Consider the following 15044-nt stretch of genomic DNA (forward strand, 5'->3'; position numbering starts at 1 on the left):
TTTGAATGAGCCCTAAGAAAAAGGGCTTAGCAAGTAAAAGGGACTCCATCAATAGCTGTAATATAATTATTATCATCATCTATAGGATCTTGAGCAAGTCCACTATTTCTCTAATCCTCACATTCCTCACCTATAAAAATAATCATCTTAGGGGTGCCTGGGTAGCTCAGTTGTTCAAGGGTCCGACTCTTGGTTTGGGCTCAGGTCATGATCTCATGGGTTCGTGAGTTTGAGACCTATGTGGGGCTCCTTGTGGAGCCTGCTTGAGATTATCAGTCTCTCCTTCCTTCTCTCCCTGCCCCTCCCCCACTCACACTCTCTCACACTGTCTTTCTCTCTCTCTCTCAAAATAAATAAACTTAAAAAAACAATAATCATTTTAAATTTTTCTGTGATGAAGTAGGATCTCAGTAACTACGATTCCCACCTTATAGGACATCATATATGTGAAAGTTTTTTTTTTAATTTTTTAATCTTTATTTATTTTTATTTTTATTTTTTTTTTAATTTTTTTTTCAACGTTTATTTATTTTTGGGACAGAGAGAGACAGAGCATGAACGGGGGAGGGGCAGAGAGAGAGGGAGACACAGAATCAGAAACAGGCTCTGAGCCATCAGCCCAGAGCCTGACACGGGGCTCGAACTCACGGAATGCGAGATCGTGACCTGGCTGAAGTCGGACGCTTAACCGACTGCGCCACCCAGGCGCCCCAATCTTTATTTATTTTTGAGAGAGAGACAGAGTGTGAGCAGGGGAGTAGCAGAGAGAGAGGGAGACACAGAATCCGAAGCAGGCTCCAGGCCCTGAGCTGTCGGCACAGAGCCTGACGTGGGGCCTGAACCCACCAACCGTGAGATCATGACCTGAGCCGAAGTCGGATGCTCAACCCACTGAACCACCCAGGCGCCCCTATGTGAAAGTATTTTATAGGCCATTAAGCCATAAAGGATCATAGCATTTTAAGGTATTCTAATAAAGCCAATGAAAACTGACACACATAAAAAATCCCATGTTGTTCCTGAGAATTGTTAATATAATTACATTCTTGCTTGTAGAAATAGGGATGAAACAAAGCTGACTCTTATATTCAATTACCAAAGATATAGAAATTTACATATTACCTTAGATACATCAAAAATTGCAGAGAAGAAAGAGGAAACATATGTCACAATGTTAATGACTTTTGCTCTATGTAAGTAGTACAATTACAATAAGATTTCTTTTTTCTGTAACTTTTACTTTTCTATATTTTCCCAAATTCTCCTCCATTATCAGGTTTAACATTTATTACTTTAAAAGTATGTGAGTTGTGTTTTTAAGAGGATGCTATTTACAGTTTTCAAAATAAGACTTAAAAATTAATAATATAAAAGTAAAAGATATATATCTAATTGTTTGACTTGAGAAGGGGGAAGGAAACAATAGACCAGTAATTTAGTGTCCTTGGACACAATAGTCACAGACTCTTTCATCCCACAAAAGGGAATGAAAGAACTACTAGGTGCCAAACATGTAAGGCCCAGGACCAGCCAGTTGCTGAGGAAATACCACAGACTCCCTCACACAGGCCAGGACAGGCATGGCAAGGTGAGAAAGGAAGAGCTGGCACAGGTCGGGAGCCCAGGACCCAGTGCTGTTCCAGCTCAAAACTGGAGTCAAAACACAAACCAGGGCAGAAGGCCAGTCATGTTCTCTAGGGAATTAGGATGGTTTCCATAACATGGATACCTGAGTGCCCTGTGGATCAGTGTATATACATCCTCTAGGGGAAGACTCAGCTTCAGGCCATCAGACCCATTGCAGACTCCATTCAGCAAAGGGGAGGCAGGGCCTACGGCACTATCATGGCGATCACTGGCTCCATTCTGAGCATCCTCGAGCCTGTGCTGGTTGACCAATATCAAGTCAGCAGGGTCAGGAGAGCCTATCATCAGGATTCTTTATTAGCTTCCTTGATAATACATTTCTTTCTTTTTTTTTCTTTTTTTTTTTTAAGTTTTATTGGAGGGGAGAGCTTTCCAATTAAGTCTCTTAGGCCCTACATCAAGAAGTAAGACGTGGTAATTCCTTAGGCATTTGCAAAACGAATGATTCCTGTATATAGGTCTTAAATTTTACTCTGTTCACCATTACAGTATACAATAATATAAACCAAGACAAAATATCCCAGGAAAATATTTTGTTTAAGTTTTAAGCAGAGGTGGAATACTACTCATACTCTCCCTATTGAACCCAGTTCAGTGATGGGCTATCAAAATGAACATAAATCTGTGTCCTGTTTTTAATCTTAAAAATAAAGAACATTAGAGTTTAAAACAGTTTTAGCATATGCCAAACAATGAGTGCATTTGGTGAACTCTTTCCTCCCAGAAATGCTGCAATATTATGAACTTTGATGCTGTGGAACTTTCTTTCTAGTAGCACCATGTTATTGAATTAGGTAAGTGTTCATACAGTCAGCTCTACTTAATACTAGTAAGTAATGTACATAACTGTGCTCTACTTTTATTTCTCATTGACTATAATAATCTGACATCCAGGTTTCCTAGAAAACAAAGTTATCTGGATAGACCAGATTTCTAGTTTTGGAGTTTGTTTTTGAAAATTAGCTGATTCCCCGCAGAAATTAGTATGATGGAATAATTCACTCCATGAGAACTTCTTTAGTAACTCAGCCAATAATCACTGGATATTTCACTTTAAAAATTTTCTAAGAATAATTCATGGTTTGACTTGTCTAAAAAGTTTTTCTGACTGTGATACCAATCTATGAAATGCAGCTCTCTAGTATCTTTCCAGAACTTGACTTTGGTTTTAGTCTCCAGAAACACAGATGGGGCATGTGCAAGTTTAACTGGGCTGATAGTCTATGGTATATATTTTGTTTAAAACTAAAATATTTATATAAAAATAATATGGATAAGACTTCCGTATAAAGTAGATGATGATACATTTTAAACCCGTGACCTTTATTTTAGGTAAGAATATCTCCAGCCATAATGTCAGCTAAGAATTCTACGGATCTAGTTGAATATGTTGACAGGTAAGTTGGTAAATTACAACGTGTTTTAACTACTTACTCTATTTAATGATTCAGCTAGAGATTCAAGTGCCTGAATGAGATGTTTGAGTTCATCTAAACTAGTTCTCTGCTTTCAGAAGAGACGCATTAAATCATGTCAGAAGATGAACCTCTCTATGCTATTCCTTTCTGATTCAGAAAACAAGCCAGTTTTATTTTATTAATTTATTTAAAGCCTCCTCTTTAAATAACTTCCATAGGTTCCTATAGATTATGAATAATGCCACACGAGTGACATGAAAAGATTGATACAGGTACCTATGACTTTCAAAGTAAATCAATAAATCTATTAACAATTTCATGATTAAAACTCAGAGAATTTGTAAGTATGTTAAATTAATCATCAGAAAATTTTGTTTCTGCTGTCCAGTGCCACACCTGGAGCTCATCCAGGGAAGGACTGCAGAAGAGGGTCTACTCTGGGGACTTGGAAATAGGACATATTATTAATGAAAGTGCAATGTCCAAAAGATCCTAGAACTCTAGTTTGTAAAGGTGGGATCACAGAGGCAACGCATATTTGTTTGAATTGTTTTCTATTTTGTATGTCAGGAGATTTGGTCTGATGCAACAATTAATGCTTTTAGGACACTTGGGATTTAGTCTCGGGACTTGCACTAATTGTCTGTATGACCTCAGTCAGGCCCATCATGTGTCTTGGCTTTAGTTCTTTCATTTGCCAAATGAAGAGGTTTGATTAGAAGCTCTTAGACCCACTATAGTTTTTAAAAAATCCTGGTCGTAAAATATACATTATGACAAAGAAGAAAAATTATCAAACAAAAGAAATGATCAAACAACATGAGAAAAGTCTAAATACTGAATTTTCATTTTTTTTAATTACCTTTAACAATGAAGATGATAAACAATTTTTGAAGATGACAAACATTTTAAATTCACTGATTTTTTGTCACAGTCTGTTCACATGAAGGATTTCCCTGATCCTTTGCCAATCGAATGAACACACCACACAGAGTTCAACCACGATATTTCAGCCCCTCTTTTCATGCTGCCCATAACTTGTACTTGTTTACGTGACAATAAGGTCATAATCAAGGGAAAATGAAACCAAACAAGGGAAAAGGATTTTTTAATGTTTAAAAATACAGTATTTGGACAGGTGACATTTTTTCTGAGCTAAGGACAATGATTGTGGTGTGCATAAAAATAATTATTTTACAGGGACATATTAGCTACACTTGCCATCCAAGGAGGAATGGGAGACTTATTCTTACTTGAATCTACACATGACAAATAGAAAATAGAAATCATTCTTCTGATCTGTCAAATTCCAGTATGAACCCAACTGGATTTCTTTAGCCCAGGCTGCTGACCTACATACCAGGAGATGACAGAACAAATTCCTGGAAGACAATGACAAACCTACAAAGAAATTCAAGGAAATTTTGCCCTTTCTTGGATTCCAGAGAAACTAAAATTAAGACAAAAGGGGAGAAGTATTATGTAATTCAAAGCAAAAGTATAATGAAGATTATCTGTTGCCAACATTCATTTCTCCCTTGATCTCCTCCAAAACCCCTCTCTTGCGGTCTAAGCCATATATCTATAACTCCTAGGTACCACCTGAGATGGTTGGGTTTTTTTGTTTTGTTTTGTTTTGTTTTGATCTTTCCCCTCTAATCTCCCAGAGCAGGCTGCAAGCTCCCGAAACGCAGGGACTATAGGATATTATGCTTTCTGATCTCCCCCCCTACAGTCGTAGCCTATCACGGAGTATTGAATATTGATTCCTGCAGAACCATAGTGGACAGACTGAATGGAAAGTCTAGTGGAACAGCTGAGTCTTTAAGACTCTGCCTCATGCAGTAGACTCCTGGGTAGCTGATTAACTGGAAAAGCAAGGTGGCACACAGGCATTTCAATAATCAGTGAAGGTACTTCAAACTGACATGCTAACTCCAAAAACATAAACATCAAAAACAATTCAAAAAATAGCTTCATCCTTCAAGTCATAGTATTCATTGAGTGACAACAGATTTATTGATATGCAGAGAGGGTAATAACAGAAGCAAAAGTCATTATGAACTTAAGCTACCAGAATCTATATTACATATTCTCAGAGGTTCTGCCTTATAAATCTATATGGGAATATTTATAGGAAATACTGAAAAAGAAAACACAACGAAACCAATAATAACAGCCCCAAAAAAGTGAGAATGAGCAATAAAATGGGTAATACATACCCTATGAAAAAGGTTTGTCTAGAGACATGCACATTAAAAGACCTGGCAGACCAAGCACTGACAACGCTCTTCCCAGCCTCAAGCAGTTGGAACAACACCCACACATTATAGTACTTGTTAAATATTAGGTCATATTAATAATCCATGGAACAGGGGGAGGCGGAAAGCTTGCAATCATTTATAGGACAAGTACAGTGACATTATATTAAAGGCAGTAAATAATTCTGATTTCCACAATGTGTTCGTGGATTCACAGTGGCCGTGTGGCCAATGCTCATTTAAGCTTCATTGAACAGGAAAGCACCAAAGCCTTTTTTTCCTTTTTCTTCTTTTTGTCCCTGCTGGTGGAAGGATCACCGCATTGAGGCCAGGCGCCTCAGGTCCGCTCTTGAATCTGCCTCTAATTAATTAGCTATGGGACCTTGAGAAAAAGGAAATGCCTTTTCTTTGTGGGCAATCTCTGCCTCTTCTCTAAAATGGGGTGGAGTTTTAAGTGATGATGAGCAGCCTGGGTCCCAAGGGCTGTCTGTGTTCAAAATCAAATCCAGATTTCACTTCCAGGATGCAGCTCAGAAAGCTGCCTCTATGTGCTACTTTCTCAACTCTGGCCATAATTTCTCATAAGCATTCTTTTATGTAATAAGGCAAATGGCTAAGATTTAAGAACATGGATTATTACCCCTTGGGATTTAATTTTGAATAAAAAAACAAATTCTGCCTATAAATCTCTTTTTATTTTTCTTCAACTGACTGCTGGAAAAAAATTCTTAACACTGAGTCAATAATTTCTAAGGTCTCTTCCATCCCTCAAATTCTTTGGTCTTCTAAAACTGGTTATTACCTTTTATTCACTTAACAAATACTTACTGAGCATTTATTATGTGCTGGGCATTATGTTAGGCACTTAGATAGTCATTAGCAAACAAAACAGACAAAGATCCCTGCCCTCACGGGGATTCCATTCTAGCAGGAGGAAGGGACACACATTGTTAGATAGCCTGTCAGGGCAGGCCTCACTGAGACATCAGATGTGAGCAAAAACTAGGAGATGAGGGAGTTGGCCATGTGGACATGTGTGGGAAGAGTAACGTTTCCAAGACAGGAACCTTCCCGAGGTGTGGCTGAAAAGGCAAGGGGGCAAAGATGGCTGGAATAAAAAAAAGAGGGAAGTATAAACTTGAACCACCATGCCCCCTGAGCCAGGGAAATGAAGTTGTTTGTTATGGAGGAGTTGTCCAGTACATATCTCAGAAATTCTCTCAGGAGTACAGTTTTGGAAGATGAGGGGTCTGGCTGACAACCAAAGAATGGTATTTAAAATTGGGATACATAAAACTCTAAGTGAAATAGGCAAAAGCATACATGATTGATGATTTCTCCTTGTGAGTAGGACATGGCATTCAGGGCCTGTGAAGTATTTATTTTCAAGGTTTTCTCTTACTACCATGGCAGACATTTTATTGTATTGTGATGCATTGCTTTGTTTGGTACAAGATGATGATAGATATTTCACATTACAGTACACAAGAAAGGAAGACAAAACACTGTTGGTTGAGCTTTCTATGGGATAGGTCATCTTAGGTTGGAGGACTTTCTGGTGTTGTTTTGCAACATCATATCCATCATTGAGGGCAACCAGCTCCCAGGTGAGAAAGCTCAAAACAGTCTGGGCAGCTTGGGAAGGAAGGGATACATGGGGCACTCTGGGTTCATTAGCAAGGTTTTTTATGATCTGGCAAATCCTCTTGCACCCTGCACAACTCCCTGGTCTCACTGACCATATTTGTTGTTAAAGAGTCCAGTTCTTAGTCCATGTTAATCTTCTCATTTAATCCTCTCAATAACCCTAACAGCAGCATAGTGTCACTATTTTAAATATGAAGACCCTGGGGTTCAAAGGAGTCAAATATTTGTCCAAGTGCACATAATACTATGACAGAACCAAGATTCTAATCCAGAAATCTATGTCTAAGTTATTCCAAAGCCTGTTTTCTTAACCACCCCTCTATCCACATTCCCTGCCAGCTATCCTCTCAAGACACACACACACACACACACACACACACACACACACACACACACACACACAGATGTTTAACCTCCAGCCCATCCCTGGACCATAGAAGATGTGATTCAACCATAGATTTCTGATCTTCCTCCACTAAGGCCCCTCTGGGAGGAGTGGCCAACCTGGACTCACAGCATCCTATCTGTGTCTGGGAGGTGCTGCCATCAGCCACAGTGCAGTCTCTTATTCCTCTCTAGCATCTTCTCACTGCCTGCCTCGCAACCTGTGATGGGCAAGACTCTGGCTGTAGGTGGACACAGCTACAGGAATTGGGCACAACCCACAACACCCACATATTGCTCAAGGCAGGGCCTGCCCAGGTGAAGTTCATTCCCTCCCACCCCAGGAGGCCCCCTGGATTCCCGCCACACCTATGAGCTTCTGCTCAAGTCTGAGAAATGCACTGAGGTCAGGTTGAGCCAGACTCAGTTCTCTAGAGCAGAGAGGGAGCCCCTCCAGCCTCTGGGCTTCAGTGAGGATCCTTAGGATTCCACAGTGAGATGTGAGCCAAGCAGAGGAAAGTTAACTGGTAATTACATAATGTATTCTGAGGTAACACAATATAACAGGAAGAGCTACTAAGTAGTTTAAGCAAAGCTGCTGTGATGTAGGAAAGAGTCAAAGAAGCAAATTAAAATATTTCCCAGCTGAGTGACTGACAATCTCCAAGTCTCAGTTTCCATCTGAATTGAGAAAAATTTTACCTATGCCATGGGGGTAGTTGTGGGGATGAAATGAAATGATGTATATAAAAATGACACGTCAGGGGCACCTGAGTGGCACAGTCTGTTAAGCATCCAACTCTTGATCTCAGCTCAGGTCATGATCTCACAGTTCGTGAGAGCAAGCCCCCCATCGGGGGGATGGTGCGGAAACTGCTTGGGATTGTGTCTCTCCTTCTCTCTGCCCCTCCCCAACTTGTCCTCTCTATCTCTCTTTCAAAAATAAATAAATAAACTTAAAAAAATTGTTTAAATGACATGTAAACTATGAGCATTATATAAAAATAAGACTGTGTAATAATAAATTCCTTACATTTCTCCATGGCTAGGAACTCCCCTTAAATAACTTACCATCTGTATTAGTTTCCTAGGGCTTCCATAACACAGTATCATAAACTGGGAAGGTTAAAACAACAGATATTTATTGCCTCACATTTCTAGAGGTTAGAAGTCTAAAACCAAGGTGTTATCAGGGTTGTTTTTTTCTGAGGGCTCTGAGGAAGAGTTTTTTTCATTCCTCTCTCTTAGCTTCTGGTGACAGCTGGTGATTGCTGGTGTTCCTTGACTTCTAGATACACCACTTCAATTTCTACCACCATTTTTACATGGTATTCTCCATATGTCTCCATTTTTACATAGCCATTTTCTTATAAGGGCATCAGTCATATTGGATTATGGCCCCACCCTCCCCCCTATGACCTCATCTTAACTAATTACATCTGCAATGACCTTACTTCCAAATAAGATCACATTTTGAGGTACTAAGAATTAGGACTTCAACATATCTCCTTGTGGGGATACAATTCAGCCCATGATTCCATCTAATAATTACTAATAATTATAGTAAGAACATTTGTATATGACACTTATAGACGTTGCAAAGCACTTCAAGTACATTAAGTAAATTGATATCCTTCAGTCAATTGGTAGGGCAGGAGTCATGATCTCCACAGGACACAAAGATCTCTCCTCTGGACAACCTAAGAAAGGTTAAAGATAATAAGTGGCAGAGACAGCCCTTGAACCCTGGTCTTCTGACTCCAAATACGGTATTCTTTACCCAGGAGACTGACATAAATAACACGTACATCCCCAAAATAGCAAGGCAATATGGAAAAGTGTCACAAAATAACTACAAAATGCTGTAAGAACTCCAAATATCATCAAAACTACTTGCTAGAGCAGTTTACATACACTTTGCCTGTAAGTATAACTCATCATGCCCTCATTCACACAGAGACTCTGGAACACTTGCCAACTGAATGCCTCCCACAAGGAAGCCAATCACAATAGGTGCATCATTAATTCTGTAATTTTAATGAAAATTTTACTAACAAAGTGTTTGCCTCATATAGCATGTAACTGTTTTGCTAGAAATTATCTACAACCAGTCTCCTTCTCCAGTCTCTCTTGGCCATGTCCTTATTTAGAGTCCTCTCCTCCAGGCTCCTTTAGGCAGACCTCATGCTGGCACAACCCTATTGGCTTTGGTCTGCCTCTTCCCCACCTGTACCCATGAACCTGGAGTTGCCTCCATCTCAATCCTAAAGCATTCAGTCTTGTGTAAAACCTAGCAATGGAGGCTTGTCTAGCTGCCAAAATCCATTCGCCAGGGTGGTTAGAAATAAGCAACAGAGAAACTACGGAAAATATTTTTTTCAATTTCATTGTTCCATAAACTTACAGGTTATTTTTGTGAGGCATCAAAATGTTCTCTAAAATTTCACTTCACGTGTGTGTGTGTTGTGTGTGTTGCAGGACTGTATGCACTGAGAATGGAACTAGGCATAGAAGATCTCCCAAAAATGAAAATTTTTTTCAGTTATACGCTTCATTGTTCTAGAAAAGAACTCAAATTTTCAAATTTCTGCATCTTGAGTATTACAGGCTGACAAAATAGTTATCAGAATCTCCTAAGTAAATTTAGTGCTCGATTCACAAGAACAGAACAGGCAGAGAAGTGAGAGGCTCTAGGTACGGATGACTCTGCCAGCAACAGCACAGCTGGTACAAGTCACACCGAATCACAGAGAAACAGAACTCAGAGTTTGTGGAAAATCTGTTCAGATTCAGTTGTCAGCTACATAATCAATGATTTATGTAAAGCCCAAATATCTCTCTGAAAAGGCCCCCTGGGAATTCTTTCTCCTGTGCTTAGTAACTCCATCTGGACGAGTCTGGAATATTCAGTCATTTCTTTCCTTTCACAGTTAAATTTAGATGTAAGTCCCACTGATACAATACACTAATAAAACAGTGCTTTCTTTTTTTTTTTTTTTTAATTTACTGAAAATTAGAGTGACCACATCTTGTTACTCAGTTTTTAACCATTTGGATGATCTTTGAAAAATGGTATCAGGAAACTCTCTTAGAAGACTGAGACTGTTCATACGTGTGTCTTTCCAGTTGTTGATTTAGAAAGTCAATTGCAAAATAACATTCTCTTTTTTTAAGTTATTTTTGAGAGAGAGAGTGCACACACACACACACATGCGCATGGGAGAGGGGCAGAGAGAGAGAGAGAGAGACAAAGAGAGAATCCCAAGCAGGCTCCACACCGTGGAGCCCAATGCGGGGCTCAAACTCACAAACTGAGAGATCATGACCTGAGCCAAAATCAAGAGTTGGACACTTAACCGACTGATTCACCCAGGCACCCCCATGATATTCTCTTTTGTTATGGTAATGGAAATGGAAAAATATATAAGCTCTGTGTTTATCTTGCAGGAATCGTGTAAATAGAATGAAACAGCATTATTTTGTGCTTCATTAAGCATCATTAAGCTTCATCTTTAATGCTTCACTAAGCATTTTTTATTAATAAAAAATAATAAAACCCCCAATTTATAGTAAACCTTAGGCACAAAAAGGAATGCTTTCCACTTAAATATAAAATAACTTCTAAAAATAAATTTTACAAACTAAAGGAAACTATATATCTATCACTTATATAAGTCACTTAATGTCCCTATTGTTGCAGGAAAATACATTTGCATAACACTAGGTGCTGCCCTCCTTACCGGGTTCCTTCCATGTGCCAAATAGCAACATCATTGAGGCCAATCATGGCAAATGGGACCACAGACTGGCGTCTGAGCAGAGGTGGCAGCTTTGTTCCACTGGTCTCTCTGCCACCTTAGGTCTGATTCCTCAAGTTCTTTCTGGACACAATCTTGACACCAGCCAATAAATAGCACACCCAAAGAGTGAGTGAACGGGGGCTCCCCATAACCCTGGGCTGCATTGGTTTTGCCGCCCCTACCACATGCTTCTCACATGTTATCTCTGTATTTACAACCACACAGTGAAGTAGGCCTGTTAGCCCCATTCAAGGATGAATTAATTGAAACACTTGGTTGGTCAGTGGTGGAACCTGTGTTCTGTCATCAGTCTATCTTGCCTACCACCTTGCTAAATTGCTTCTGACTCTCCATATAACTTGAGAGCTCATATTCTCTATTTCACACCTCAGCACTTTATATATTCTGCCTTATCACTCACTGATCACAAACTGAGAATCACTCACTGATTCACATGACCAGTTTTAAATAAATAAATGGGTTTCAATATCTAGAAGACATAGAATCATCTAAGTGTTTACTTAAAATGTTTATTCTTGCTCTGTCCCCCTCAACACCCAAATTGTGATCTAACAAATCTATGACAGAGCTAAGGAATCTGCATTGTAACAACTTCCCTCCCTTCTCCACCCCCCATGATATTAATTCAATTTTCTTTATGAGAAACCCTGAATTAAACTAAGTTCCTTGAGGGACAGACCATTATCTATTATGCATGGACTAGAGTAGACATTTAGTAAATACTAATATAGTTTTATTTTAACTGACATTTTTATCGGTAGATTGTTAGATATAGATACAGTGCTTTCAGCTACACAGAACAAAGACTACAACCAAAATGATTAGTTCACATTTTTAAAAATCTAGAGTTTAGTTAATTTAGAGGCTTAGCATCATCAAGCAAGTGTTTTCTATCCTTTTTTTCCGCTATCTTCTTTTCCCTCATGGTCACAAGATGGCTTCAGAAGTTCCAGACATCACACACAGGCATGACAACATCCAGCAAACAAGAGAGAAGTTTCTTCTTAGGTGTTTTTTCTTGAAAGCAAAGAAACATTATCCAGAAACCCCACAATAGGTTTTTCCTTTCACCTGACTGGCCAGGTCAGTCCTACCTAAACCAGCTTCATCTCAACCCAGAAGAATAAGACCACCATGATTGATTTGCCCCCCTCCCAAATGACATGGGGGGTGGGAGGATGAACCAAATCAGGCAGTGGTGGTGTGGGTTGGGGGGTTAACTATTAGGAAGTTAACCAACAATGCCTGACACACTGGGAACACCTAAGAGAACACAAATACTAAATTTTGAGAAGAATGTAGCATAATTTATAAGTATCTGTATAGGACTGATGACTAAGGACCAACTTCTCTTTCCCTGGCACATCCAGACTGCAGACTGTGGAGAGGTCAGAAAGCAGCACTAGCTCAAGGAAGGTAACAAGTAAATCTGCCGTCTGCCACTAGGCTATGTGTCACCATCAGCAGGGCCTGACATCCTCTTCCCTTCTGCCTGTGACTCATACATCCAATCGACAGAGCACTGTCAGCATGCTGGGGTTTTAGAGAAATGGAATATATATATATATATATATATATATATATATCCCCATATCCATTTGGTAATATTCCAGAAGAACATTTTTAAGCCAAATGAGTGGTAGAGGGAATCTAATGAAACCCTTAACAAAGCCTTCTTTGTTCCTAAAATGTGCAGGTGACAAGAAAGGGGAACTTCACCCAGGCTGAGGCTATTTTGTACTGCTCAAGAGAAGAAACTGTAAACCTTGAAGCTCAAACAGTAGTCTTCATTGTACCTTCCTCCACCCCCAATTTCCAACAACAGAGCCTTAAGGGAACAAACAGTACAGCCAGAAAAATCAGTCAGTCAATAAACATTTACTGATGACCTACTATGTGTCAGGCACTCTTCTCAGTGTTGGAGGCATTGTGAAGAACAACTTAGATAAAGCACCTGTCCACGGGGAGCTTTCATTCTAGTGATGGAGGGCAGAAAATAAACACAATTAAGATCATTTTAGATAATGACAAATGCTGGGGAGAAGAAGAAATGGGGTATTATGATAGAAAGTGACCTAGGGGAAGACTTGTCTGAGGAGGGGATACTGGATTTGAGACAAAATCAATGAGAAGGAGGCAGCCATGAAGTGACTTCAGGGAAGAGCAGTCTAAGCAGAAAGAACAGCAAGTGCCAAGGCTCTGAACAATGTCCTAGTTTCGCATGGGTGAGGGATGGAAAGAAGATGCATGTGGTTGAATGAGAGTAAATGGATGGAAGAGCAGGAGGAGATGAGGTTGGAAAGGGGAACAAGGATTTTATTCTCAGAAAATGGATAAGCCATTGGAGGGTCTCAGACTTTGAGAAAGACCACTCTAGCTTCCATGTGGAGGATGCAGTTTTTGTTCAGATGCAGAAATAGAGGAGATAATGGCGGCCAGGACAAAGAAAGGAAGAGACAACTAAGGAAAGAGTGTATATGAAGCCTGGGGACACTTCTGTGTGTCCTTACTGCTGCCACTCTATTAGGTCACATGAGTAGCATCAAAGTGAGTCCCCTGCTTCTGCTTATTATCTCTTGGAATTCTAGGAATGTAGGAGAGTTAAGCTTAACATTGGATTTTGGAGTCACACAGATGAGTTTCAAAGTTTGACCCTGACATAACTAAGTTGTGTGACCCTTCCTTCTGTCTGATTAATTTTTTTCATTCTGGTATTCTAAATCACTAGTTCATTCTTCAGCTATTTCCTCCTTCATATTATCCCATCTTTTTCTTTATTTCAACCATTATATTTTCACTTGTTTATTTTTTAACATTTTCTAGTTTTTTGTTTTCATTTTGCTAACATCTTCTCTTCTTTTAATGTTTATTAGCCTTTTAAAAAATGTCTTACTGCATATATCTTAGTGTTTATCTTCTGTAGAAATCTATAATCCAGTAGGTTATTTGTTGGCTAGTTGGTTTTGGAAGAGACCGTGCTCCTCAAATGTCTTGCTATCTTGGCCTCTGAGTTAATTTTCCCCTGGGGGTTTTGGCCAGACCCAGTTCTCCACTGGAGTCCTGTCAGCTCCAATAAGCTCAGGGGGCTGGCATGGATGAGCCCCAGGCCCAGTAAAACCTCCCCATCCTACAAAATAACTTGTCCTGTCAGGTTTTCACCTTTGCTCCTCAGAAAGAAGTAGCATTAGGAGACCAGTGACTTTCCCACCCCTGGAGCCTGTGGAGGTAGGAAGGTATAAAAGCAAATGCTCAAGGTCTGTTTTTACCCCAAGCTTTTTGTTACTGTTGTTTGAGGTTCTTACAGGTCTTCTGCCTTGCCTGATCTGACTCTTGAGGACACTTAAACAAGAATCTGAATTTCACACAACTAGAGCAGTTTACTATCTAGAAGAAGCAAGAGTAGAACTACAACAGTCCTTCTTCCCCATTTTACCCTCCCACAGCCTTGCTGAATTCTCTCTTGCCCCAGGCCAAAGTGGCCACCTGACTGTGGTTGGGTTGCCCAGGAAACAGGCTCTGAGACAGAGATTGGTGAACAGAAGGCTCATTAAGGAGTGCTCTGGGGTCACTGCCAGGAATGGAAGGAAAAAAAGTATTGTGATACAATTCCACAGGGAGCCCTGAAGCTGGGATAGTCCTTCCAACTTGTTCTGAGATAGAGCAAGTGTGCCAGGCCTTTATAGCCATACATTGACCCATCACTGATTTCAAGCTGCCCCAGGAAATGGGCATGGCCTTGAGCAAAGTGACTGTCTTCACCAAGGCGGTTCCCAGAGAAGCTATCAGCTGAGGGCTGTCAGCCAGCAGCACACCCAACACTTAGGGTGTTTCACCTTCCTGAAAAGGGAGCTGGGGGTCACATCAGG

The 15044-nt window shown here is 39.9% G+C and overlaps 1 protein-coding gene across 1 annotated transcript in view; it reads left to right on the forward strand.

Moving 5' to 3' along the window:
• Positions 1-15044, forward strand: part of FAM81B (family with sequence similarity 81 member B) — a 54411-nt gene that overhangs the window by 1410 nt on the left and 37957 nt on the right. The window contains exon 3 of the mRNA XM_047072314.1: positions 2980-3044. Within this exon, the coding sequence (XP_046928270.1) occupies positions 2980-3044 (65 nt within the window). The remainder of the gene's footprint in view (positions 1-2979; positions 3045-15044) is intronic.

The sequence above is a fragment of the Lynx rufus genome, unplaced genomic scaffold, assembly GCF_022079265.1.
Source record: "Lynx rufus isolate CCGP_SWC_20201006 ecotype Redwood Valley unplaced genomic scaffold, mLynRuf1.p SCAF_1, whole genome shotgun sequence".
NCBI lineage: Eukaryota > Metazoa > Chordata > Mammalia > Carnivora > Felidae > Lynx > Lynx rufus.